The following is a 27,953-nucleotide window of genomic DNA, read 5'->3' as shown; positions in this document are numbered from 1 at the left end:
AAAGGTCACAAATGGCAATCATGTGACTGCAGGACATTGTGATGTAATAACTGCAAGCCAATCAAGCACCTAAATTGTGACCATGGGACCACAGGGATGCTGCAATTGCCACCACTATGAAAACCTGTCACAAGTCTCCTACACTCAGTATAGTGATAACTTTGAAGGGTCACTGAATGAGTGTAGATTAAATGAAGATTACCTGCATATCCTTTCACTACCAAAAGCATTTTACATTAACATTTCGCTTATTTGTTTACAGAATTTGTAAACTGCCTAATTTGTGACCTAATTTGTAATCTCAGCAGTGTACATCAATTTAAAACCCAAACTATCAGAACTTCACCAACATAAAACCAAAATAAAACCAAACCATTACAGAGACTGAATATAAGACTGTCTCTCCCAACAGAACAAGTTTAATTACTATCTTGCCCAATGCATAGAAGAATCTGGTTTTCATGGCTCCATGAAAGGCTAATAGGTCAGGGTCACCTGCATCTCAGGGGGTGGGAAAGTTTATTCTAAAGGTTAGACTCAGCAACCAAGTAGGCACTTTTTAAAGGCCCATCAGTTGACTCTCCTTGAAAAAAAAAGGCACTTGGGAGCATGCCAGCCCTATACATCCTCTTCCAAATGGGCAGCACTAACTAGAGATAGGCAAATAACACAGTCCTGTGCAATGAACTGCTTTATCATGATCATTAGCACCTTGAATTGTATAGGAAACCTACCTGGAGCCAGTGAAGCTCATGGGCAAAATAAGAAAGTGGACATTTCCTTATTTCTACAGACTATAGCCTAACCCTATGCATTCAAATGTCAAAACCAGATATTAAGTTGCACAAAGATAAGGACAAATCGGTAGAACTTCTTTGTGGAAATTAATTGAACCTTTAACCTTAGCTGCAAGCAATAGGCACATGCAAGAAACAATATTTTAAAATCACTTGTGTAGTACCTTGTGAAGAAAATGGTAGCCTCAGCATCAGTAGTTTGGGGCTGAAGAGCATCTTGGACATATTTGAGATCTTGAACTCCAGTAAGTTCTGGCAAGCCAGAAGACATCATCTGTAAAATGAACAGATACAGCAACTTTTTCGGTAAGAAAATATACAATACTTACTTGTATATAAACAAGCATTTGTTTTTTAAAAAAAAAGATTTCCAGATTTATGCATGCTATTCAGAACTTTTAAGTTGAAATTAAGTATGAACATAGTCGTGTTCCTTGTTTTAAAACACAGCCTATTTTATTGTTAATATCAGTGACATATAGAAATATTACCAGTGACAGCAGATTAAGGAAAAGGTTGGCTTGTTTTCTGATTAGATTATAAGCTTGGCAGCAGAGATCAACAAACAGCTGGAAACGAATTGTGGGCTTTTCTCCACCATTGATAACGTAAGCCATATCTGATGTCAGTACAAAAGGAGCCCGATCCCTTTCAAAGAATAGAAAATAAGAATTTGTTTTTAAATACTGCATCCTGCATGTAGACAAGCATGACATTTTTTAAAATTGAGAATCTCTAAAACTGAGGTAAAAGGTAAAATGTGTAACTGAGGTAGTTTGCATAGGTAAAATTTGTAACTTGTTTCTGCACACATATGAAAATCAATACCAAATACAGTCAATCTCGATGAACAGATTTTTTAAAAAATGTTTTCAAATAACATGTGAATTATTTGATACCTCAGATGTTGGAATTTCACCATGTTCTAAAACAATATTTGGCTAAAGATAGTTCACAAAAAACTTATACCCCACCCCAGTTTAGGGAATTTGTGAAGCAAGATGAAAATACTTGCTTATTCAAACTGTTGGTAGGAAGCACTGCTATAAATGTGTATCGTTTGTTACTTAGCAAATCTAACTTTTATGGTTTAATACTTTTGATTCCCAATTGACCAGAGATGCTCCAGAAACAAATCTCCCATTTTAATACTAAGCACCAACATTGCAGAACAAAATTTAAGAAAACTATAAAACCAGTGGTTGACGTTATAGAAACACCTAATTCCTTTACCCCTTTTATGAAAATATTTTATAACAAAAAAATCACAACTTGACACCTGTGGCAGAAACAAGAGTTACAGCCATTATGCTTTTTAAGATGGTGTATTATAATTGCAAAATCTGCCTTGTTTTCAAATTACTGCAGTGGAACCTTTTAATTTCCTCATAGTTTCATACCTCTTAAAGCTTCCAAACATCTGAGCATGCCCCAAGAATTTTCCAAAATCAATATGAAACATATGTCCTGTACTTCGAAGCATTATGTTATCATTGTGGCGATCACAGATGCCTAGAACATAGGTAGCCACACAACACCCAGCACAGGAATAGATGAAATTTTCAGAAGCCTAAAATAGACAAAATTAAATATATTTTCATTATAGAATTTGAAGAAAAGCACCTTGGTTAGTATTCAGAATCAGCTGCAATAGCAGAACATTCATTGATTAAGGAACAATATAATTTACAATGATTCAAAATTATGGCTAAATATCAGTTCTTTGGAAAATATCATTAACAAGATAATATAATTACTTGACTTTTAAAATCCTGTTTCAGATAGATGAAAAATAGAAAATCTTAGGAGCAAGTTTTCCATGCAAGTGGAGAGGCAAAGTTTTAAAATCATCTGTCTGTGATTTACCAAGTACTGAGCATGTCAGTTAAATGCAAGATTCCTGTTACTTCCAGCTGTCTCAAAGACGTAACTTGGAATTGTCATTTCAGTGACCTAGTTAAGATAGCACTGTCCTGTATTTAATTATTAAATATGACATGTGAATGAATCTAGATAAGCGTTAGCACACAACAAACAACATCCTACTATTATCATTCTCATAAGTTCCTATTTGGAAATTGTAAGTAATTTACCTTTTTATATTCTTCTTCTGTAGGGTTGTATTTTCTTAGCCATTCTGCAAGAGGCTTATCTTTAAAGGATCCTGTCACTCCATACTCCACTTGAATTTTCCTAAGGGTATCTGAAGCTGGAACAAGTTCTACCATTCCTTTAAATCAATCAGCAAAAGTTAATGAGTGTGTGTGTGTGTGTGTGTGTATAAAATATATTACTATGTATTACATAAAAACATTTAACTTGAAACCTTTAAAAACGTTTCTAAATCCAAACTGCTTGTCAATATCCATTATTATACTATTCTTTGCATTTAAAATACTAAATAATACTACATTGTAAAATAATTCAACAATTCAATTTAAATATTGCTCCTGTACAAAACCCCCACAAATCCTTTTATTTTTAAATCAACTAAAAATGGAACGTTTTAAATTGAGCTTTATAGTTTTCCTGGAAATAAGCATGAAAGTATTTTATCACTGTGATCTTATGAGACATTTTTTAAAATTTCCCAGCCTACAGTCTGGGATTCCACATGGTCTCCCATTCAAATCCTATGTTTTTGGAAGTCAGCCATTAGTTAGCTGCTGCCACCTGCTGTAGACACATCAACTTAATATTTAACATGAATAAAGTGAACATTCTTCAACTTTCTGTACATTAGCAGCAGACTTCTTATAGTGTTCTAGAACAGCACATAGGTTTTGCAAATATATTAGGCAGTTCAATTAATGCCAATTATTTTTATGGCTATTGTATTTTGGGCTGCTTAGCAAATATGTGGCATCTGAGAAAACAGGCTTTTGCAATAATGGTGTTGGGTCTGCCATCCCTGCCAGAAATTGTGACAGTAACCAGACAAAGCTTTAACATCGCACATAAGTTAAGACAAGACAAGAAATTAAAGCTCTACCTCTATCTTTGCCAGTTGCAAGGCACTTGAACATAACCATCCTCAAATCCAGTCCTTCCTGTAACCAGATCTTATCCATGATTTTTATCATTTGCAATGCTAACATATCCTGGCGCAGATCTTCTCCTACCTAAGAAAAAACAAGTCGCAAATGAGAGAAAGGAATGTTATCAAGACAGGCTCAAGTTTAAAATGACAGGCTCATTTTAAGTTAATAGCAGAAACTGATCTGGGGTATTTAAGTTAGTGTTTCTTTTTTAGTATTGGTTCTCTAGGTATAGAACAGGGCTGTCAAACTCCTGGCCCGTGGGCCGGATGTGTCATATGCTGGCCACGCCCACCCCTTGTTTCGCAAAGGGGGGGAAGTCCCAATATGTCACGTGATGCTGTCGTGACGTGAGTTTGACACCCTTGGTATAGAACAAGGTGAGCAACTTGCAACCTGCAGATTGTATGTCTCAGGAAATTTGTTCATTTTCTTCAAAGTCTCTGCACTTTATAATAAGAATGGGTGCTGTGGCCCAGCATGCGCAGGCATATGTGTGAGGTTTGTGTGTGTGTGTGCGTGTGAACAGTATTACTCCTCAGGAGAAAAGTGGTGTGAGTAGGAGCAATCTATAGGAATGACTTTGCTATTAGCTCTGCTTTGGGGAAGCCACCAGGAAAGGTTGCAAATGCCAATTGCATTGCTATGGGAGGCTGCAACTTTCCTAAGTGTTAAGCCAGTTGTCAAGCACCTGAATCACATGTCTCTGGAGGTGCTGGAATGGCCATAATCCCGAGAACTGATCATGTTACCACTTGTTCAGTGCTATCATAATTGAGCAGTCACTGAATAACCGGCTGTAAATTCAGAACTACTTTTATTTCAAAACAATTTATTTGAAAATTGTCAAGTGAGAAACTCAAACTTCATTCATGAAACAACGTTTAGTATAAACTAGAGAAAGCATGAATGAAAATATAAGTCACGGGTAAAGAACATATAGCTGAAACGCTTCTTATAACCAAGGTAGAGAGCATACTATGAAATGACTAGGTAAAGCCTGCTCCCTCCAGAGCTGTCTGTTTTGTTTTATAATTATCATTAATGTGATAATTTTTCATCAATTCATGAACACTGCTCTAGTTGAAAGGAATACACTATTTTTCCAATATAGTAAAATACATGCAAAAAGGTATCCAATACAAAATTTAGTGGCAGATAAGGGCAAAAATTCATTGCAAAACAAGATTTAACAGAATGGTTAAAAACTTTTTAAACCTCTCATGTTCTAAAAGGAAACCATTATTCTTAGCCAAAAAAACCCCACAATTTTAGAAATGCCTTAACTTTCATCTAACACGTGCAAATTCTCCCTACAAATGTTTAAAGCATCCAGAGGGCTCTTTATGACCATAAAAAGCCAGAACATTTTTTTTCTAATGGAATTAACACTACCAACAGTACTGGAGGGGAAATATCTGTTATTGTAACAAAAAATGTACCTTAAACATTACATTAATTTCTTCTCCCAAAGGATCTGCATTCACAAAAGCAATTTTAAGAGGAACTGCATTAGAACTGAAATAGGAACATGCCTGTCAAAGATATAAAACATGGTTCATATTATATAAACCAAGAGGTGAAAAATAGAAATGATAAATGTTCCAAATTTGGTTTTGCTCAGTTTCTCGTTATATTATAATAACAATAGAAATAAACAATTAAATTAGAAAGTGCACAATTACAAAATGGTAACACTAAAGGCCCAGACAATTCTTAAATACTGGTATAATAGCAGTAATATACTAGTTATTCCCTCAAATGGAAACAACATAAAAAACAAGGAAGTCTGTCACCAGGGCCAGTTTAAAAGTCTTTAAACAGAGGAGAATCCAGATTCCTCAGAATGAAATAGGGACATTTTAAGGGCAGTTTTAAAAAGTTTATATATACTATATGTGGTTTATCCTGTATTCTTTTTATTTAGAGAAGTTTCATAAAGATAATACAAACCTAGCTTGTTGCAACGAGTTGAGAAATAAAAAAACATTCTGGCTGCACAAACTGGCATATGTCTGCCAGGAGGAGTAAGCAAACAATAAATATGTGGGGGAGGAAGGGAAGACGAACATAGGAGGCACAGCTAGGAAAAAGGTCAGCTTAGAAAGCGAGAATCTGAGGATAAAGGGAATAAGAAACAAAGTTTTAAATAAGGAAGATAGATGGCTACTTGTGAATAAAGGAGAGGTAAAAATAAAAATGCAGTTGCTTTTCTTTCTGCAGCCCTTTGCCCAGCTGGGATTCCACTTCCTGCAACTAACAAGGATAATGACACAACTTGGTAAGTGCAACTGATTCAGAAGTAATGACTGGCAACTCCAACACTGAGGAAATACAGAAGCTGCCAGTTTTACCAAGGCGGAAATTACTCAGTGATGTGCCCAGTGACATGGTTGGGAGAGAGCTTTAAGAGGACTGGGTCTGACCTGAGGAGGAATGATCACAGGAAGTGAGATATATTGCTAAATGAGACTTTCGAAGAAATAGTTGTTGCTGTGAGCATTTTGCAAGGCTGGAAACAAAATTGGTTTATTTAAAAATGCTGTGGGCCTTTTGAAATGTATTACACCTTTAAGTAGACTGCTCTGTCTCTTATGTCTAGCTCTGAGCAAGCCTCTCTGCAGGACACGATTTCATCTATGTATGGCAGCATAGTGTAGTTTATAGTTATTCTTATGGAGTAGTCAAAACTAGAGGCCAGAATTCTGTGGTTATATGTATTTTCTGTCCTCACTTCCCCTGAGCAGTTTGCAGATCACAAAATTGAGAACGTCAATCTCCTAACATTTACAGGCACAAAAGGTAAGTAGACAGAAATGGGAAAGGATGAGAGGTATATAGAGGAACCAATGAATATCGTCAGACAGCTCATACCTTCACATTCAATTCTTTAGCTACAAGACTGGGGCTGAGAGGCAAGCGGCATTTGTTTTTCAAGAAAAAAGACTGGACACGTTCCATTCCACTTTGCAGAACCATCTGTTAACAACCAATTCTATGTTAAACTTCATTAAATAATATTTGCAGAAATGTTTTCATTATGAATAAAGCATTAAGTTATATCAGTGTTCTTTTATAACATAATCTGGGGTGTGAAACAGCAGTGGTGTATTTTGGGGTTATATATTTCAGTCCATATTACAAGGCTCAGAATTTTGTAAAAGAGATGAAAAAGTAACCTAACAACCTCAACTCTGCTTGATGTATGAAATATGACCGTATCATTAATAAATGTAACTGTGCTTTCATTCACATTTACACCTAACTTGATCACTTCACCAACCTGTCTGGCTGATCCACTCGTCTGCTTGACTTTTTCTGCAACCATTCCTAAGATCTGCACAAGTCTTGACTGCCTTTCCAGCTCTTCTCTCAGATTTTTGCCACAGATGGAAAGGAAGGCACCAAGGATATGCTCATACCTTATTCCATGTTTGGTATCATGCAAGGTATCCTTTAGTAACCTAAAATATTACATAACATTAGATTGGGTTTCCTTCACACATGCTTATTTGAGCCATATTTTGTACAAGTGCTCAAGGCAGGATGTATAATGTGTCCCTCTTCTATTTGTCTCCACAACAGCAACCCAATGAGGTAGGTTTAGCTGAGAAAGATAAAAACTGGCCCAAAGTCACCCAGTAAATGCCTGTGGCTGATAGTAGACTGGAAGCTGGATCTGTTCTCCCCTAATTCAACACTTTCACCACTAGAGCACACCAGGCCTCTGTAATAAGTTGGATTTAAAGTACTACAAAACAGCAGAATAAAGCAGAAACCACGTGCTTAACTGGCTGGTTGATCTATGACACAGAGAGTGGAAGGAGACAAAGGACTGATATAATGTTTGACTTAATATAAGCCTCAATGAACGTAGCCCTCACATTTAGAAGTCCCAGGAAGACATGAATATTTTGCATATGCACATACCCCTAAAATAGGGACATATGTAAAGTATTTTCCTTTCTATCCAAACCCAGAACTGCCTTACCACTTCAGACTCCTTAATTTGTCACTGGTCAGAACACATAGCAGATTGCACTGACTTTGATTTTTTTTTCTATCATCTAGGAAATGGTCTTAAGAGTGAATTGTTTTAATTTATGCAGTTTACTGTACACTGATTTTATTTTGTTGTTTAAAATAAATAATTTATACATAAAAATAAAACAAAGCAAATGTTCAGTTTCAAGAGAAGATTCGTACAATGGATCAACAGAGAATGTGTGGAAGAGAGGACAATAGCATCTGAAACCATTCTTTTATTTTCATTAATTTATACAGCACCTTCCACCACATTTACAATGTTTATGTAAAGTTAAATCAGTTAAATAATTTTTTTTGTCCCTATGTAAAGTATAATATTGCTTGACACAAACACATTATCTGAATTCAGCTTTAGAGGGAGACTAATGCAAGATGTGGTAATAATGCTTTGGAACACAAGAAAGCAATCCAGAACTTCAGGAAAAAAATACAATAGCTTTTTTAGAGCACCTAATTAATTTCTATCAGCAACAGCATATATTTTTTCTGGTTTATAAAGATTTATGAATATTCCTCATTTTTAAAGTTCTCACATTAGCTTTTTACTTTTTCTTGAAAATATAAACATTGTTGAAAGATGATAAAAAGAATATAAATCTTCTTACCAATATAGGTAGTGTGCTATTCGAATATTTCCTAATGCTCGGGCCAAGAGGAATCTGACTAAAGAGTTGTCCAGATAAGTTTCATATTTTAATGCCTAAACATACACAAAAGATTAAGTTTTATACAGAATTATAGTCTAGATTTAAAGGCAACTTAGCATAAGTGGTTTTCCGCATCAACAGTTTTTCAATTATATGAACTTCCCAAAATTATGCTCTTTAAAATATGAAACTATTCAGCACTATTTAAACTTACCATTCAGACTCAATCAATCAATCCATTTATCTATTCCATTCTGTCTGCCTTTGTTCTTAGGAAACATAGTCCATCTAAAACACTTGGATGTAGGAAAGATAATATTTACACTTTCCTTTCTTTTGCATCTCCTTATCAATTCACATATCAGAAGGTCTCTTCAAATTTTTGGATATTTTTTTTATTCACAGCCTTTGAATAACTATTACCTTATTAAATAGCAATACACAAACAAAATATAAAATTATTTTTAGAGGGAGCATATTCAAAATGGTTCTGAAGTGATATGATAAACAGTAAAAATATGTCAGCAGCATTGAAATTACGTTTTATTTTTATATTGATATTCCATAGTTTTTATTTTTATGAATAATTGGAATACAGTCAAGATTGTAACATAATATAAACCATCTCTTATCCTTATAAATGAAGAGACCTTTGAGATGAAAAAGGAAACATTAAGAAAGGTCTTAAATGATAATCCTAACATTCAGGCAGGCTCACAATAATTTACATAATTTAATTTGTATGTGAACCAACAAACTTTATTTTATTACATCTTTTTCCATTATTTCTCCTGAATTTTCGACACTTGCTCCTTCAGTCATTGGTCTCTATGAGTCTATTTTCTTCCTCACACAACTCTTCAATCATATACCATGGGCCGATAATATTTTCAGGCCTCAAACTCCAAAGATCTATTCTCTCTCTCTCTCTCTCTCTCTCTCTCCTTCCCTCCCTCCCTCCCTCCCTCTCCCACACCCACACACACCCACACTCACACCCAGTGAAATCTTATGAGAACACCATTTCACAACAGGTCAAGTCAACCACAAAATCCCATTAAGATTCAGAGATAATCTGCATGAGACTTTGGTCGTTTCCTTTTCTTTTTGATTATTTAAATCTGAGGTTTTACAGACACCATAAGTCTACCCTCATTTACTAGACTCAATATAAACAAATGCAAATAAATTTCACCCAGGTTGTTTAACTTTAGGGTGCCAAATATGCAACAGAAATTGCATGGAAATAACTGGGGAACAGAAAAGGATGCTGTTATAGAATGTTTAGTTAGTTTGTTTTATGCTGTAAATGCTATTGTTCAACTAAAATAGCATTTTATATTGTATCATTTATTAGACTTAATACCAAAATTCCTAATGGTAGTTCCATAAACTAATTGTGGTTTCTGATTAATTTCTATGCAGTTACAAATGCCATTTTCCCCATGTCAGTGTTTAACGTGGTATTCTTCTGACCTGAACAAACTGGGGAAGAAGGTCCGCAAGTTCATCATCGTTTATTGCCTCAATCCACTGTACAGCTTTTGTTCTTACTTCTTGATCTGCAAAACTATAAACCAGAAGATTAGTTGAAATCATACTTGATTTAAGTTTGGCAAGAATACATGTTCCAAGGATATTTGGAAAACTTTTAGTGGGGAACATTAGCAATAAAGTGTTAGCCTATACAAAAAGGTTTTATGCATTAAATCATAATGCATAAACCATTGAATGTTTATAAGGAACAGAATAAGGGCCATTTTTCATGTCAGTAGACTAAATCAGAAAAGATACTGGTTTACTTAAATCAAATACTTAACCTTAAATTCTGATGTAACTATATACAAAAATATTAACATAATGTTACAGTTTCAGCCTAGCAAATAACTTAGAAAGGTAAGCTATACAAGATAATTTGTGATCTATCAATAACATCCACATGGCAAAATGCTGTGAAACTTTGTAACGTGGCTTTTTTTTTACAGAGGCTGTTTACTTAGAAATAATCTAGAAATGCTTAACAGTTGCTCATAATTTATTAATATTTTTCAAAACATATTAGAGTCTGAAATAAATGTATCTAACTTACTTTGCATTCAGCAATTCTAATGCAGTAAGTGGAGGTAAAGGAGGCCACTGTTGAAGTAGCAAATATATTTCAGGAAGATTAGTCAAATCCCAGCTTGGAGCACTAGCCAGGATCTTAGGCAGGCTGCCTGAATGTGTGCAACAATAATGTCGCTTCTCCCATAAAAATGCCTTATCTTTCCTAGATAATCTATAAAAGATAATTCCAAACATATTTATTAATTCATTACATTGCCATTATAGTCACTAACACCTAGAAGCCTTAAAACAAATCCTGGGTATAACTATTCTTTCTGAGGCAAAATCAATCCAAATATTAATGTTATTATTACAGCTACAATGAGTGTCATCATTCATCCTGCTCTCCTTTCATTTATTCCATTAGATCTTCAAAACAAGAAGTTCAATTTCAAAAATTCAGAGTAGATTAAAAGAGGAACTGAAAACTTCAAGTAGTATTGCGACTCATGTTTTAATAACTTTTTTACAAAAGAAATGCTGGCGCTATAAAACTGTCATGAATTAGCCTGGTAATGGGTACCAAGCATTTTGATTGGGTTAAAGCTATTTTAGTTGAACTGTACATTGGCTACTAGAGGAAACCTTGCATTCATAAGCAACTTTGACTATAAGGGTAACCTTATCCATTCCTTTCTTTTCTGTATGTTTCATCTGCAGCCTTATTTTTGACTTCCCAAACTCATTATCTTCCTCAGTTCTTTCTCTGTCAACAGGAAATTCTCAGCCTCTGACACTAATGGAATGTAAAATCATAAGTACTACTGTACTACGGTATACTGTAAGGATAGTCCTCGATTTATGGCCATAACTGAGCCTGATCATAAAGTGGGTCATCAGGTGACCACTCCAATTGTACAATCTTTTTTTTGGGGGGGGGGGGTGGCATAAACACAAATGCTGTGGTTATAAAGCAAATACTGCAGTTGTTAAAGAAACCCATTGTTTGCTGTTTTTTTGCTGGAAACTGGAAGTAAACACTGGTTTCCAGAAAAACCATAGTAAACTGTGGTCATGTGACTATGGAATGCTGCAAACAGCTATAAATGTGAGCTGGCTGCTGACTGCCCAAAATGCAGTCTTGTGGCTGTGGGGGTAGGTGGGTAAGGGTTGCTGCCATACCAGGTCATACATTTTTGGGAAGGTTCATCTTTACTTTCAACAATTGCTAAGTGACTGGTTATAAGTCAAGGACAACCTTTTAACCTCTGATTAAAAGTCAACAGTCTGAGTACCCTTCAATTTGTTTATAAATGTCTTTTTTAAAAAAAATATTGTTATATGATAGTTCAAGATTTCAATTATTCAACGTCCCCTCCTGAGTAACAGTTGGACTGTATTTTGAAAACGAATGATGCACACTGGTCATATGTAGTTCCCAATATTCTTTAGAATCTCATCAAAAATTGTTATATATGCAGCAGAAATAAATACTAGGGAATGATCATATCTAATAATCTACATATGAAATGTTAGATTTGAAGTAACCAAGAGAACATACCCATATGTACCCTCTTTGGAAATAATGGAAAGAAGACGCTCCCTTGAATCTTTTTCCAATGTTTCTATAGAATTACATGTGGAGTTGTTTGCAGCCTGAGGAATTTTGTATATAATGTCAAATGGTAAAGAAGGAAAGTCAACCTGAAATGTTAAAATAATAAAACAATAAATTACAAAATAGAAGGCTCTACTGGCACCTCACCGTTTTTCCCACTTAAATTTCAATCTCTTTCACTTTGTTTCTTTTCCTTCCCTACTATCTATATACTATTAAAAACTGATTCCTGCAATCTTTAACTGGGCAAAACAGTGAACTGTAGGACAAAACATTTTGAATGAAGGTACTGTACTTCAAATGGACTCACTTATAAAATGCATCCAAAAACTGGAGCCCATAACTCCCATGGCAAATTTTATAAAACATTTTATGACATAAACATTATCATAAAGCAATTTATGACATAATACAAAATGTCATAAAATGTTTCCTATGCTGATGTTTGACTGTGCTATATAGTTCAATATGAGCTAAATAGTTTATGACAGAATACAAAATGTCATAAAATGTTTCCTAGGCTGATATTAGACTATACCACACAGTTCAGCAAGGGTTATTTTCATCCCAACTTTTCTAGTGAAGGCAGTATATTAGATGCTCTCTGACCATTAAAGGCATTGGCAGAATCTGATAAGGAAATACCCCTAAAATAATGCTCCAACAGAGCATCATTGTCTAGATACACAATGAAGTACATCATAGGAAAATAATATCTGGGAGCCATTTATAGTACCTGAAAGTTTGTCATGTATAATGAATACAGTAGATGTACTATATATGAGGTAGGCATTGATGGTAGAAACTCAAGTGCTTGCTATTTTGTTTACCATATCAAAGTGATACCCATTTAAAAATGGAAAGAACAGTAAATTAATATTCAAAACTGCTTCTAAGTTTAGTTTACCGCAACATTATTCCCCTGGCACTTTGTGTCTGGACACTGCTTCTTCTCAAAAGTGGTCAGAAAGCTGCAGTTTCCAAATCATTTGCTTCTGACTTGGCATGTTAAGCATGTAATATTTATACATGCTTACATACTATTTCTGAGAGCCACAAACCACAAATTGTCACTATGGTTTACAATAGATAATCAACATTGCCTGTTTCCAGTTAACACCGAACCCTTATTAATCCATAAATGAGAAGTGCATCTCTCAATATTCATGGGAGGAACCACTGGCTGAAACTTTTGAATGCCCATGCAACCATTTCCAAATAATAAGTACATATCTCTGCATTATACCAATACCCCAGGATAAAAGAACAATCAAATAAAAATATCCTGAAACAATGTATTGGCAGAGAGGCATTTAGGATTAAAATGGAATATGTTCAGGAATATGGAAATGATTCTAATTTATCTTATTAACTGTGCAATCAGCTTTGCATGTGAAAAAATACTTAAGTTTCAGATATGAACCTTTACAAAATGTCTACTCTCAAGTGCAAAATTATTATTCTATGTTTAAATTGGCCTATTTGAGCATCCTGGAAACTTCAAATTGCTTGAAATAGCTTGTTGAATAATTCTAGTAAAATAAAATAAAAATATTTTCATATACTATTTTGTGGATGATTTGAAAGACCAAATAGAAATGGGATCTATTACTATTGGGAAACAGAGCATATTACATTTCACTACTATAAACAGTATATAAATGCTTTTTTTAATCATTGAGGAAACAGTATTACCTGCAACATTATCCTTTCCATTAGGTTTCCTTTTCTATGGGCTACTCCAGAGACAGTATTTAAGTTTTGAGGAGATATCCAAAGATGTAAAAGTTTTGTCCCACATGTTAACATTCTAAAAGTATAGAATATATAATTTAATTTTATGACATTCAAGAGACAATACATTTTAGAAAACAAAAAAAAATCACCTCAGGAATACCACTAATTCCTCATTTATAATTGCCAGTGCATTAAATCTGAATATAATTTAATAACTTTCTACAATCTCTTTTTGTAGAAAATTTTATATCGAGGCAATCCAAAATACTTGAGGTTCCTAATCCACATAGTAGGAATGTTAATACAAAATAGAAAAAGACACCATTAGACTATACAACACTATACAAATCTTTTTGTATGTGCTTTTTTCAAATGCTTAAAGGCTATATTTATATACAGTTTCCACCCCAAATATCCGATGTATTATAGCTTAAAAAGAGCTCTGAAACCTACAGTTAAACACAACTTCATTTTAGTTGTACATTAAGACAAGTTGTGATAGTGGTTGTTATATGGACAGTCAGCAAGAGTCAATGACTTCTACGTAACAAACTGTATAATAACACCTACATGCATGTCACTTCTCAAAGAACTGGCAAGACAGGTTCTTATCCTCAAAAGACCCAAATCTAAAACGATGTCTAAAGATCCAACAAGGCTGATGCTTCAAACCACTCATCTGAACAGCAAAATTAAGATTAAAGAAACACTCTAGCATTTTACTGTTTGCTTCAAATACTTACCGTTCAAAGTCAAAGAGCGGTAACGAAACCTGACCCAACATTCCTGGGCCTTTTCTCTGTTTATTTGAATCTGGTGAACCATTTTGATTTAAAATACCAAAAAGAGTAAGGCATAGGATGGACTCTAATGGCAACTGAGAAATTTGGATGGGAAAAATTATTCTGTAAAATAATAGAAGTGGGTTGTTACATAAATATTGATTACATTTTAGAAAAATAATTAGTTAATATGTTAAATGCCTGCCAAATCTCCTTAATGTTATGTCACTGTATAAAATAATTTCATCAATATCTAAAAAACATTTGATCTCAAATATTATACATAACTGACATAAGATTTTTATGCAAATAATGGCTAATTAAAATATATTTTTTCTTAAAATGGTTGGTTCCACACATAAGATATAGAACTGATCATCTAGTTTCAAACCAACTCAATTTGAGAACCTAGCCGACAAGTTTTATATTTGCTATATTTGACAAATTCATTTTGTTTGTGTGTGAAATATTTAATTCTACAAATGGTTCCTTCTAATTCTTAGGTTTGTGCAAAACAATCAATTAGTGTTAAATATATTCCTTGAATAAACTGTAGACCCTAAAAAACCAACTTGCTTGCTCCGAGGCTTTCAAATGTCTTTTAGGTATGCCATTATAAGCAGAATTATTTTTTTTAACCATGTAGTGCAAACCCCAGAGATATTGAGAGGAGCTTGAAGCAGCCATACTGAGGTTTTGAATAGCTATGTGTCATGAGTGGGATTCCACTGTTGTCTTCTTCAATATCTAAAACACACACTTGAATAACAGAACACTCGAATAACACACTTATTCAAGTGTTCACGTCTACACACTTGAATAACAGAACAATGAGCACTTCTCCCAGTCACTCCCTAGCCTGTAGTTTTGAATTATATTGAAAGGTCTTTTTACTAGCTGACAAAGTTAATGGGATTTTCAAAAATTAATTAGCAGTTTAAAGGAGTGTGACAGACATTTACATAAAGAAATTCTTTTTTGAGTCTGTAAACTAAAAAAAACAGACACTTACAATTCATCCCATTTAATCAAATAGAAGAACTTCTTATATGTGCCAACCTTCTTGGACTGGACTGGTTTGAAGAGATCTTTTCCATTATGGGTCAAAGAGCAAACCAGATAATATTTTTCATAGCTAAAAACAGAGCAAAATGTAGTCAATAAAAATGAATACAACATTCAGGGTAAAGGTACAGTTTACTGTAAATACTCACACTGAAACCCAGTTATTAGGAATTCCATGAGCAGCAAATATGGTGAACTGGAGATGCTCTGTGGCAGTCCATGCTTCTTTAGTGCTTTTCGTAGTCCCTGGAGTGCTTAATGAAGGACTGTGGTATGAGTTCAAGTAGAGTTGAAGAAGAGCATGGACTGCAGAGGTCAGTTGATCTATGCTCATTTGAAGAGGATTTTCAGATTGCGAAGAACCTAGATAATTGTTTTTTAGTGTTAAGAAGGTAATGATCAGAAGGTGATGATCAGAATACCCTTTAAAAGATTGAACAAAGGTGTTTAATTTGTATTTACCAATTGGAGTCTTGCTAGTGTCATCAGATGATATTATAGATCCCTGTCCAATGAGATATGAAAAAAGTTATCAATCTCTCCAAATTGGGAAAAAACCTTTGTTGAATTGTTATTAATATTTCTGCTTATTACTAAGATATTCATGCCACCAAGACCTTTTGTACTCCTTATTTGTACTACAAATAGTCCTCAACTTATGTCCACAATTGAGCCCAAAATTTCTGTTGTTGGGACAATTATTAAGTAAGCTTTGCCCCATTTTACGACCTTTGTCACAGTTAAGTGAATCACTGCAGTTGATAAGTTAGTTGTGAATTGGGTTTTCCCATTGACTTCGCTCGTCAGAAGGCTGTAGAAGGTGATTATATGACCTTCAAACACAGCAATGGTCGTAAGTATGAACCGGTTGTCAAGCACCTGAATTTTGATCACATGATCATGGGGATGCTTCAAAGGTCATAACTAAAGAATGGTCATGTCACCTTTTTCAGTGCTGTTGTAACTTTGAATGGTCACTAAATGAACTGTTGTAAGTTGAGGACTACCTGTATAGAAGCAGAGAGTGGCTTGAATCAGGTGGTGCTCATACCATCACCATTGCAAAGTTTGTTCGTCAGCAATCAGAATTTAAAAAAATCAGTCTCACTATATCAACTTGCTTAAAAATAATTAGCATGGTGTAGAACAGGGGTGTCAAATTCACAATCCGCAGGCCGGATGTATCATGTGCTCCCCCCCCAATTTAGCAAAGGGGGAAAAAGTCCAGATACGGCACATGACGCCACTGTAATGATGTCAGTTTGACACCTCTGGTGTAGAAGATGGGGCTGAATCAATATCTGCCCCACTGCATAAATGGGATATAGCAGAAAATTGAAGGATTTAACTAATTACCTCAGGGCTCTTATTCCCTGGAAGGTTAACTGTTCTTCTTAGATTCTTTACAGCTGCAGTAATTTCTGGAGTCTCTACCCCATCTAATGAATAGCAAATTTTTCTGACAGCTTTGATGACTGGTTCCATTGCTTTAAACCGATTCTGATGAGAGAGAGAAAAATAAACAGGGTAAATTAAGGGTAAACCCAACATTTCTCAACTACATTTCCATTAAACCAACAGAACATCCCCTTCTATTCCTTCCATAAATACTCCCACAATTAGAGGATATATATACACCTCTTGATTTACAGGAATATGCAGGGAGAAAAGAAATCTCTTCCACTGACAGATGCCATTTCATTGGCAAATAGTAGATGTTTGGGGCATATGTTAGAGAATAATATGTTAGAGAATAAGGCAGGCATTATATATCATGAGTCCATTTAAATATTTTAAATTTAGCTGCATCCCTTCTTCCACTGGCTGCCACCTAACTCTAAAGCATATTGTACTGACACCAAAGAAATTGATGACAAGTTCACAGAACAGTATTGTGTATACAGTAATCTACATAGAGGATTATTTGTTCAGTGCGGGGATGTTCTGAACCTGTGTGTGGCAAACAGTGGCACAGGAAATATCATATGGAAAAAGAATGGGAGAAAGAGTGAACTCATTTAAATTTTGGCCTATTGTAGATGTTGTCAGTGTCCACTTTTTTTACTTCATTGTTCTTGCCAGATGAAAATGGTGTACTGGTGACAAGAATAAGCTAAAGTATGGTTCAGGGAAAGGGGTCTCCAAACCCTGGGCCGTGGTCTATTCGGAAATGGGCACACATGCGTGCAGCTCAATTCTCTCTTGAAAACATGCAGCTCAACTCACACAAGCAGCCGGCTGATGCATATGTGCACACGTGCGCAGTTCAACTTGCACCCAGCCAGGCTGTCAAGCTGCAACGGTTGGGGACTGCTGGCTTAGGGAACTACTATGTTTCAACTGAAGGACAAAAAGTAATGTATGAAGCTTAAAGTAGATTGGAAAGTGAGGCTTAGGAAAAAAATTCGTATTTGAGCAATAACATCTAGCAAATCACAAAGAGCTAATGGTACAATATACATACATACTCACACACATACATATATATATATTATAAATCCATGATTAGTAAAGCATGAAATGTACTGGAAGTGGGCTGTGTGAATCATTCATAGGGGTGTCTTGCAACATACATTGATGGGGGGGGGGGAATCAGCTCTCCCAATGAGCTGAATCTTTTCCAAGAGGCTCAGATCTTCTTGACAATCAGAAAGCCTTTATAGCAATCAGAGCCTTCCAGAAGATGCAGCTATTTCAAGAGTTCAAGGAGTATGTCACTCACAACAATATGCATTGCCAAGTGCTTCTTTGCATAACCATAATAGGAGACAACTTGAATGATAATGTATACCTTATTTTTAAGCAGTATGTCAACTTGATTGTGATAAGCTTCTAATAGTTCTTCAAGAGAGTGGCTGGAACCAATAAGAATAATCCTATTACTTGTGACATACTATTAGTATAAGCTTTGTAAAATAAATAAAAAGACACCAACATAACACATGCTTGATTACAAAATATGATGTTTGATTGTGCCTGGAATGAGATTCCCCTCTGAGATCTATATGGCTCCCATCCTGATGGCATTCCAGAAGGTCCTAACAAGCTGGCTGTTTTCCCAGACATTGGAATAGGCTAGATGGAACCCATGATTAGAAATACTTGAATACACATTTTTGGAGTTAGTTGTTTGGATGTTTATTTTCCATTATTGTATTCTTATTTATCATATTGAATCTGCATCTTTTATATATATATATATATATATATATATATATAAATATATATATATATGACCCTAGAGTTAGTTTGGTGCTAGGCAGCACCAAAATTGAAACAAATAATATTATGACAAAGTTGTTACCTCTGAATGGTCTCTCTGAAAAGCTTTTTTACATGGCAGAGATGTTTTGTCAAATCTATTGTTGTCCCATCATCCTCTACCTAATAATAGAAAATGTATAAGTAATTTGCCAAACTTTTCAATATTCTCCCTTGACCTTTAAAAATAATCTAAAGATGGATAGACAGGTTTATTCTGAGAGTTCTGAAGATGAGAAAATTAGCATGTTTTGCTACCTCCTTAAATAGAAAACTGTAAGATGTCTGCTTTCGATTCTCTACTAAAAAGTGACTGGTTGTTAAGTTCATAAACAAGAACTAATATTTGATAGCATTCTCCAATTTAATTAGGTTTACTCAGGATGAATTATCAATTTTTATAACCAACTTATATGTAACCATAATTTGTTTCACAGGTGTATTCATTTTTAGTTTCATTGCTGAATTTCTTAGACTTTAAATAAGCAACAACCCACAGTCAAAAAACTTCATGCTTCCTGCATTTGTGTTTTCACCTGTAGTAATGCTTGCTGTTCTCAACCCTAGCCTTTAAAATGCCAGGTAATTCTGCAAACAGTATGTGGAATATCACAATTCAGGAGTCCTTACTATTTAGTCAGTTCAATATGTCATTAGGGCCTATTTCTAGCATACTGGAGAAGAAATATATTGGCTGATCTTTACAGAACAGAGTAAGCATGATTAATTTTAAAGGACCACCAGGAAATCACAGGAATATAGTCTATACTGGGACGGTGGAAACATTTTCAGAACGCAATAGTAAACCACCTATGTTTTGTTACAACAAGGACAACTGAATGAATACATACACTAGACACCAGGATCTGAGCTCAATTTGAAAGTTTTTTTTTCTTTCTAAGGCTAGTATCAAGGGTGGAGATCTTGGGATGTATCATCTTGTGAAAATCTAGTTCTCTGGTGAAAGCGCTAAAACCAGGCAAGGTGGAAAGAAAGAGAAAAAGAGGATGACCAACAGCAAGATAGATGGAATCACAGTGGCAATGGGTGAGCTGCTCGAAGATCTGAAGGACCAGGTTAGTGACTGTCATGGTAAAAATCTAATTGTAATGAGGATGGTTTACAATTTTTACAATTCTAATCACAGAAACTATTTCTACTGAAAGAACTAACACCAGAAAGAGACTTTCTGGCTGCTCTTGAATTATTTGATGAGCTGCATAACAGAGAGAGGAAGAAAATAAACCAGAGATAACTCATAATTCTAGGTACATGTGAATCATGGTTACACGACAGAGTTCACAATACAATAAAAACAAGGAATATGCAATACATCTAAAATAATAAATGGTATTTATTTTGATAAGTGAGTTTCCTTTGTACTTACTGTTCGTGCGAGATCTCTACAAATATTATTATTAGTTAATAATTGTAGAATAATCTCTGTGTCCCACTTTCTGCAGTTTTGAATATACTCATGGCTTCCAACAGAATGCTTGCTGTGAAAACAACAAATCTGTGATTGTTCACTATTTCAAATTATCAATAAGATTTTCAACAAACATGAGTTCAAGTCCCTCCCTCCCTCCCTCTCTCTGTCTCTCTCTCTCTCTGCCCAATCCAACGTAGTAAGTAGAAAGTAGAAGAACTGTTTGTTGGATATATTCATATTCTTTGCATTATTTGTAAAAACAATAAAGGCAGGATGCAAATAAATAAATAAAAATATATGGACTGGTTTTTAGAATTCATGTCTCCCTTCCGTTCATTAGTTTTCCTATTTCTCTTTTGAAATATTGCTTAGCAGAACTAGAAATGGGCCAATAGCAAACATGGTTGGAAAAGCTAACACAGATTATTCTGAATGCTTTACTATGTTATTAATATTAATAATAAATAATTAGGATGCTAGTCTACTGGTCTTCTAAAGTATCAGAAACACACTGATCAAATACATTTCTCAAATAAAATAACTCTAGACATATTTAAGACACTATTATTTTGGCATATTTAATTAGAACACAGAATTCATATTCCAAGCTTTGTCTTGTTCTGATGTAATATTGCCCTATTACTGTATAGCATGCATTCTAAACATGAAAAGTTCGCAGAATCACTCTTAATAAAACTTCAGGTTAAAAGATAACCTAGAATCTCCAATAAGCCAAAACTATATTAACTTTAAAAGTAAGTAACTGACAAGACATATGCTTTTACAATTAAATGCCATTTTCAAATATTATAGGATTCTGCATTAGACAATTGAATGTATTCCATGACTGCATATTTTTTCTAAGAATAGTTAAGTTTGACAATGCTAGTATGACATTATAAATCTGAAATTTAAACAGATAAGAAAAAGCATGATTAATAAAATAAAATATAAAATATGCCATATCTTAAATGAATAGAGTTCCAAATTCAATGATAACACCTATTTTAATTCTTATTGCTAAATTACTTATACCTTTTCCAGTTACCGGTAGAAACAATCAAATTTGCCTTCACTATAGTTTTCTAGACATCACGATGTAACCAAAGCAAAACTTACTTCTGTAAAACTTCTTCTTGTCCACAAACTTTTAAAATATAACTGCCAATATCTACATCGTTCAAGTCATCATGTACCCAGCAAAGAGCCTGCATTATTATAAGTTCAACTGGAGAACTCACTGTTCGGAGAAAAACAAACACAGAAGGTAACAAAAACAATGAACTGAAGGCAGTTTTGTAATATACAAAAACCATGGAGCCATTAACTCAATGCAACCCAAACCATTTTTGGAGTAATATAGTTAGCAATTTGAGAATAAAAAATCAACAGCAATTTATTCTCAAAAATCAATTCAGTTGTAATCAAAGAGCATATTTAATGCTCTATGTTTACATTAGACTTGGAAAAACAATGTAGGAAAACAAAACATATGTTGCAAACATAATGGATAGAATTAAAAATACAGGTAAAAGTCCACACATTTTAAAAATTAGTTCCAATCGAAAAGGCTCCTTTAAAACTTTCTCTAGGAATGTGTGTCTGATAACCCATGAAAGTCAAGCTGAAATTTCTTAAAACAAGGGTCTTCAAACTTGACAGCTTTAAGACTTGTGGACTTCAACTCCCAGAATTCCTCCTCCAGTCATGTTAGCTCAGGAATTCTGGGAGTTGAAGTCCACAAGTCTTAAACCTGCCAAGTTTGAAGACCCTTGTCTTAAAACCACGAAGCTTATGAGGCATGCCCTGCCTGGCAAGAAGGAAAAAAGAAAGCATTAAAGGCAGCCAAATATTTCCTTTTGGAACTACTGGTGCCCTGCGGAGTCCTAGGAAAGACGTGCTTTCTTTCCAGAGCCTTGGAAAAGTAAAGGCTGCTTTTTCTGTTTTTCACTATAAAGCCAGCCTCAGCACTCCAACCTTAGCCAGGAGCATAGGAAAAGGGGCATTTTAAGACTCTGAAGTTGAGCGGCTGCTTTTAGCATTTTTTGCATTTCCTGGCAAAAAAAATGTGATGCCTTTTTGCTGTGTTGCCAAGCTAAGGCAAGTTCTTTCCCTGCCTTGTCGTCACCCTGCGCCCATGAAAACCCCTATAATTTGCACGTGTCCTGCTCTAGGATTCCCAGGGACTCACCCAAACCCACACGATCAATGATCTTGCCTAGGAAAACCAAGATGTAGTTGTAAAGTTGAGTCTACTCACGTGGTGACCCTATTAACAACTGCAATGACTTACAACCTAAATTGTGGCTGTGAGTCAAAGATTCACGGGTATAATTCAATTATCAACATTATTTTGACAATCTTTCAATCTACAGAAATGTATCTATTAAAATTAAAGTGCACTTACCATCACATGTGAATGTCACTGGTTGTTGAAAACCCCCAATTTCTATTGAAATCTTGATGCTGGAGTTCTCTCCACTTACATTTCTTTGCAACATGACTGGACTCAACACGAAACCCAAGTTTGTATCATGCTTGGTATGAGGAAACTTGGTCCTTAATCTGTAAACAATATGTTTATAAATGGAGTTGTTACAATGATCCTTGAAGTAACAAACAAGAACAAAAACCAACACAAAGCGCATCAAATTGAAGCATGATTATGCAGGATTCCCGTTGAAATCAATGGAATTTCTGAATTAAAAATCCTTAGATTTACAGATAGTCCTCGACTTACAACAGTTCATTTAGTGACTGTTCAAAGTTACAATGGCACTGAAAAAAGTGATTATGAGTGTTTTTCACAATTACGACCTTTGCAGCATCCTCATGATCAAATGATCAAGATTCAGATGCTTGGCAACTGGTTCATTTTATGTCCCAAGGTCATGTGATCCCCTTTTGTGACCTTCTGACAAACAAAGTCAATGGGGAAGCCACATTCACTTAACAACCAAGCTATTAACTTATCAACTGCAGTGATTCACTTAACACCTGAGGTAAAAATGGTGGTAAAATGGGGCATAACTCACTTAACATATGTCTCACTTAACAACAGAAATGTTGGTTCAATTGTGGTCACAAGCCGAGGGCTACCTGTATATAGCTATCTATTTTTCTTTAAATTATTTATTTAATCCCCTCTCTATTCTGTTAAACAATATACCTTGGCAGATTTAATATTTTGATCATCTTAAATCATTGATTTCATCTTTTAAAATAGTTTTTAAACTGATTTGTGTAAACCTAGCAATTCTGAAATAAACTACAGATTTTCCTAGTGACTTTTTTCTACCCCCTTCCTTCCTATATACTTGTGTAGCCAAACAAATGCCATTCATGCAAATGAGGAAATATCAGCAGGCTAGAAGGAAACACAAAGTATGCAAAATGACGTTTTTTAAAAAAAAAAAGAAAATTGGGAGGGAGAGATCAAACCATCTGTTCCCTTCAATTAGCAATTGATAACTCTTTGCTTAGTGGCAAGAATGTTGACTGGCTGTTCAAAAAAGGAACAACTTTGAAAAGGATAGAAAGATTCAGAAAGGAAAGAAAGATTATTATCCTGAGGCACCCTCTCAAGAATTCATAGCAAATTCTGTATTGGTGAGCTTCCCGGTCCCAGATTCAGCAAAGCAGCCCCAAACTGAAACATTTCCACTACCATCCTTTGGTATCAGGTTTTCTGGTGAAATGTTCTCTTTTGTTTTTGTTATGGCCTGCCAGTGGCCAGCAGAGCTGGCAGCAGATTCAGACAGTGAGGAGGTTGGGGAGGAACATGGACCAGTCCTGGAGTCTGGGAAAGGCTCTGATGAGTCTCTGTGTCAGAGGCAGAGATGGGGCCAGGGCCGTCTAATGGTTGTCAGCTGTCTTCGGAGCCGGACATCAGTGAGGCAGAACAACAGCTGGACCTTGTTCCCAGTGTGCGCATGCGTGGAGCTGCCAGAAGAAGGGAACAACTAAGGAACATGGGTTGACTTGGGAGTAAAGCCACAGGTGGACAGTGAATGGCCCCTCCCATAGGGAATAAAAGAGGAGCAAAAGGGGAGTGGGGTTTTGGAGGAGACAATTAGTTCATTTGGGTGAAGATCTGTTCCTGTGTTCTTCCCAAGTATTGTTTGCTACAGTGTGGCATCTGAAAGATATCAGCCTGGCAACTCTCCAAGCCTGATAAAGATCTATAATAGTGAAATATCTGGAAAGACTGTTGGCCGGGACTTGATCCACAAGTCCTGATCTCTGCCTTAGATGCTCATGACCAAACTTTAGTCTGGTCCTGAAGTTCTTTCCTCCAGGCAGACCTCCCATCTAATTTTTGCAGGTTCTTTCTAATGGTAGACATATACACTTTTGACATCATTAGTGATAAGAGTTATCATAGCTCATATGATAAAATTTGAGGGTTCTCAGAGATTTATTCCAGCAATTTGCATTCTGCTCTTGGACTGAATTTGTTGGGACAGCCTGGCCTGGGCTAGTTGGCAATTATTTGTATTTTCCATTTGTAGATAATCTTCCAGGTAGTGGAATGATTGGCCCTCTCTTTAAATCCTCCCCAGACTTATAGAGTCTACAATATTTTTTCTGAGCTTCAAAAACTCTTTTAATCTTATAGTGATAAGACACACTTTAGTAGCGAAGACCATCTCAAACTAAGCATTCAGTTTAAATAAAACTGGTTCCTTCAAGATCCTTTCTAATGAAGCTCTACTCACTGCCACCTAATCTGGTGCACCTGATTCTAATTTAGGTATTTGAGGCAGCCATAAATATACTTACTTTTTCCATGTGCGCTATTTACATTTAAGTTACACAATGAACTACAAAATTTAAATGGCATGTATTCATTACATTCAATTATTTTTATCAATATTGTTGAAATGAACATGGAATAACTGTTGAAATAATCATAAACTTCAATGGGACCTAACTTATTTTTTCTCATGGCTGAATGTCATGTAAAATATATATCAGCTTGTCCAATCATTCCACAATGTAAGATTGGACAGGATGTGTTTCTGGCAATTTTCTAAACATTTGCCTTACACAATAATTTTCACTATATATTTAAATGACTCCTGTAATTTGTTAGATTTATATCCCACTTAAATAACTCAAGATGGTGAACTTTCCTTCTCCTATTTTTCCCAAAGCAACAACTCTTTAAGGTGTGATGGGCTGAGAAAGAGTGACTGGCCCAAAGTCACTCATCCGGCTTTCATGCCTAAGGCAGAACTAGAACTCCTGGTTTCTGGGCCAGCATCTTTAACCTTTAGTATGGAAGGATTTTGTTGGTTTGTAGGCTATAATGATGCCAAAGAGTTGGGTTAGGCTGTTGGTGGTTTCTAAGATGTTTTTGATGTATGAAAGAATTATCCTTTTCATGACTTGCAACACTTGAACTGTGAGTATTTAATTGAATAGACCCATTTTAATGAAGTTGCATGGATATCCATTGATTTGAAAAATATGTAATTAATCTATTTTTGTCTTCTGTAGTACTGAATTATTACACTGCAGTTTTTTTCTAACCTTTTTTTTTTTTTTGCTTAAGATGAAAATGTAATTTACATAATGAATGCATAGCTGGGGTTGGGAGGATTTTCATACACCATTATTCTTATACTTCATTTGTCCTGTTTGATTAGATTATTTAAGGTTTTTCTTTTCATTTTGCTATCCAATTTAGGTATTGGATTTGGACTTATGAGACTGTACGTCTCCCTGAGTTTCAAGCATTATTTTGCTATTAGAATATATTATGTTATGACAGTTATTGACCCAAAATCACTCATCCTTTATTCATGCCAAAAGGAGGATCAAAATATAGTCTCTCAGCTTCTGCTACAGCATTTTAACTCCTATATAAACTATTTCTCCAATTTCAGTTGCTTAATACTCCCTATAATTTAGTCCTTTCTGGAGCATGCTGTGTTCTAGACATGGAACAGCTCAACATTCTGGTTTAGTTTCATCTTTTTCTCTTGGGATTAGCTGCAATTTGGGTCTCTGTTTTTCTTTTTGTCCACTTGTTTTTCCAAAGTAGTTTTGATAATAGTCCTTCGATGGGTTCTGGTTTTATAGTTTGCTCCAATTTATATTTTGTTGTTGTTGTTGACTAGCTGGTATTAAGTCTAAGGTGTGCATTCACTATTATCAGATGTATCATTTTCTGACTGCTGTCTTCTGCTATTTTCCATTTGGTTGCACCACAACCAAATGGACTCACAACTTCTGAACCCAGCTCGCTCTTTTAAGCAAAGAAATAGCACATTGTATCAACTCACACAATTGTACATTATTCATCAAACCTTGATTCAGCCACCCATGTCCAACCTATGCTGTACATATGTAAACAAGAGATTTAGTTGTGCTAAAGGACCACATCATACAATGTTATTCTTTGCTTAGTGTGATAAGTGAACCAAGACATTTAATTAACTTGCTGTGACTAGCTTCATTGTTAAAATGTTCAAAACCTAAAAATATGAACAGGAAGAAAGATTCCTGTAACCAGTGTATAAAATCAATACCGATAATTTATTTCAAAGGCACACATAGCTTACTATTCATTGTAGGAATAGAGCTGTGTTAGTATGGTAACAAAGAACAGAACTTTGTAGGAATCATTTCAGATTGCACCAGTAGAGCTAAACCAATTTCATTGTATACATGATGTACAATGACAATAAAGGCAATAACAATAAACACATTTTATTAAAAGACATGAGCTTTATTGATCTACAGTTCATTTTATGAAAGCTTATGCCATGTAATAAAATGTGTTACTTGAAAAGGGGCTACCAGATTCCTGACATTACATTTCCATTAATAATAGTAACTTAGTTTGACTTCAATTGCTGCTTACTTTGCAATGGCATCACAAAATGCTGCTTGTTCTTGATTTTGCCATTCAACATTTTTTAGAAGCTTGTTTTCTCCTGGCAGGCTACTGGTCCCATTGTCTGTCTGAAATGTAAGGATAAAAAAGTGAAATGAGAATAATAAAATATATAATTATACTGTATATAATAATATACAGGAACAGCTTAGAAAGCTGATCTATATTGATCCATTTACTAATGGAAATAATTTTCTAACAGAAATGAACAGTCTATGCTCTATTAATGCAGAAGGTCACACATCCTAATGACCAATGCTGCTTTCAGCTAGCAACTTTTAGCTGGTACAGAAATACTGGTGATGAAACAAGTGAAAGATCTCCAATTTTACTACATTCAACAAAGAAAAAAATGTAATGGTAGTTTTTGCTATTGTAATAAACATGTGTTGAGTCTAAATTTAGCTGAGTTATTGATATTTGATGGAAACAAGATATTTCATTACTAACTCATTTACTTTATAAATGTCTAACATTAGGTAAAGTGAAGTTTTGGATGCTGCAGCTACATGTTAAGATATATACATGTATCTTAAAATGATGAGTTTTAATGCCAACTGTAAGGCTTCCTCCAACTGT

At 34.9% G+C, this 27,953-nt stretch overlaps 1 protein-coding gene across 7 annotated transcripts in view; it reads right to left on the bottom strand.

The window, feature by feature from the left end:
• The window catches only part of PIK3C2A (phosphatidylinositol-4-phosphate 3-kinase catalytic subunit type 2 alpha), a 54,386-nt gene that overhangs the window by 9,122 nt on the left and 17,311 nt on the right, over positions 1 to 27,953 (bottom strand). For all 7 annotated transcript variants that reach the window (XM_026706509.2, XM_087921025.1, XM_026706508.2 and 4 more), the window contains 24 exons: positions 27,342 to 27,442; positions 22,878 to 23,035; positions 21,590 to 21,710; positions 20,426 to 20,537; positions 19,082 to 19,161; positions 18,569 to 18,632; positions 17,134 to 17,277; positions 16,240 to 16,282; positions 15,927 to 16,140; positions 15,725 to 15,847; positions 14,674 to 14,835; positions 13,889 to 14,003; positions 12,137 to 12,279; positions 10,619 to 10,807; positions 10,006 to 10,099; positions 8,488 to 8,582; positions 7,119 to 7,299; positions 6,710 to 6,814; positions 5,278 to 5,370; positions 3,790 to 3,919; positions 2,891 to 3,027; positions 2,198 to 2,367; positions 1,289 to 1,445; positions 962 to 1,071 (listed from right to left, as the gene is read on the bottom strand). In XM_026706509.2, the coding sequence (XP_026562294.2) occupies positions 962 to 1,071; positions 1,289 to 1,445; positions 2,198 to 2,367; positions 2,891 to 3,027; positions 3,790 to 3,919; positions 5,278 to 5,370; positions 6,710 to 6,814; positions 7,119 to 7,299; positions 8,488 to 8,582; positions 10,006 to 10,099; positions 10,619 to 10,807; positions 12,137 to 12,279; positions 13,889 to 14,003; positions 14,674 to 14,835; positions 15,725 to 15,847; positions 15,927 to 16,140; positions 16,240 to 16,282; positions 17,134 to 17,277; positions 18,569 to 18,632; positions 19,082 to 19,161; positions 20,426 to 20,537; positions 21,590 to 21,710; positions 22,878 to 23,035; positions 27,342 to 27,442 (3,041 nt within the window). The remainder of the gene's footprint in view (positions 1 to 961; positions 1,072 to 1,288; positions 1,446 to 2,197; positions 2,368 to 2,890; positions 3,028 to 3,789; positions 3,920 to 5,277; positions 5,371 to 6,709; positions 6,815 to 7,118; positions 7,300 to 8,487; positions 8,583 to 10,005; positions 10,100 to 10,618; positions 10,808 to 12,136; positions 12,280 to 13,888; positions 14,004 to 14,673; positions 14,836 to 15,724; positions 15,848 to 15,926; positions 16,141 to 16,239; positions 16,283 to 17,133; positions 17,278 to 18,568; positions 18,633 to 19,081; positions 19,162 to 20,425; positions 20,538 to 21,589; positions 21,711 to 22,877; positions 23,036 to 27,341; positions 27,443 to 27,953) is intronic.

The sequence above is a fragment of the Pseudonaja textilis genome, chromosome 1 (genome assembly GCF_049901715.1).
Source record: "Pseudonaja textilis isolate UNSWEBS1 chromosome 1, rPseTex1.2, whole genome shotgun sequence".
In the NCBI taxonomy this organism is placed as follows: Eukaryota; Metazoa; Chordata; class Lepidosauria; order Squamata; family Elapidae; genus Pseudonaja; species Pseudonaja textilis.
This window is presented reverse-complemented; position numbering and strand designations above follow the sequence as displayed.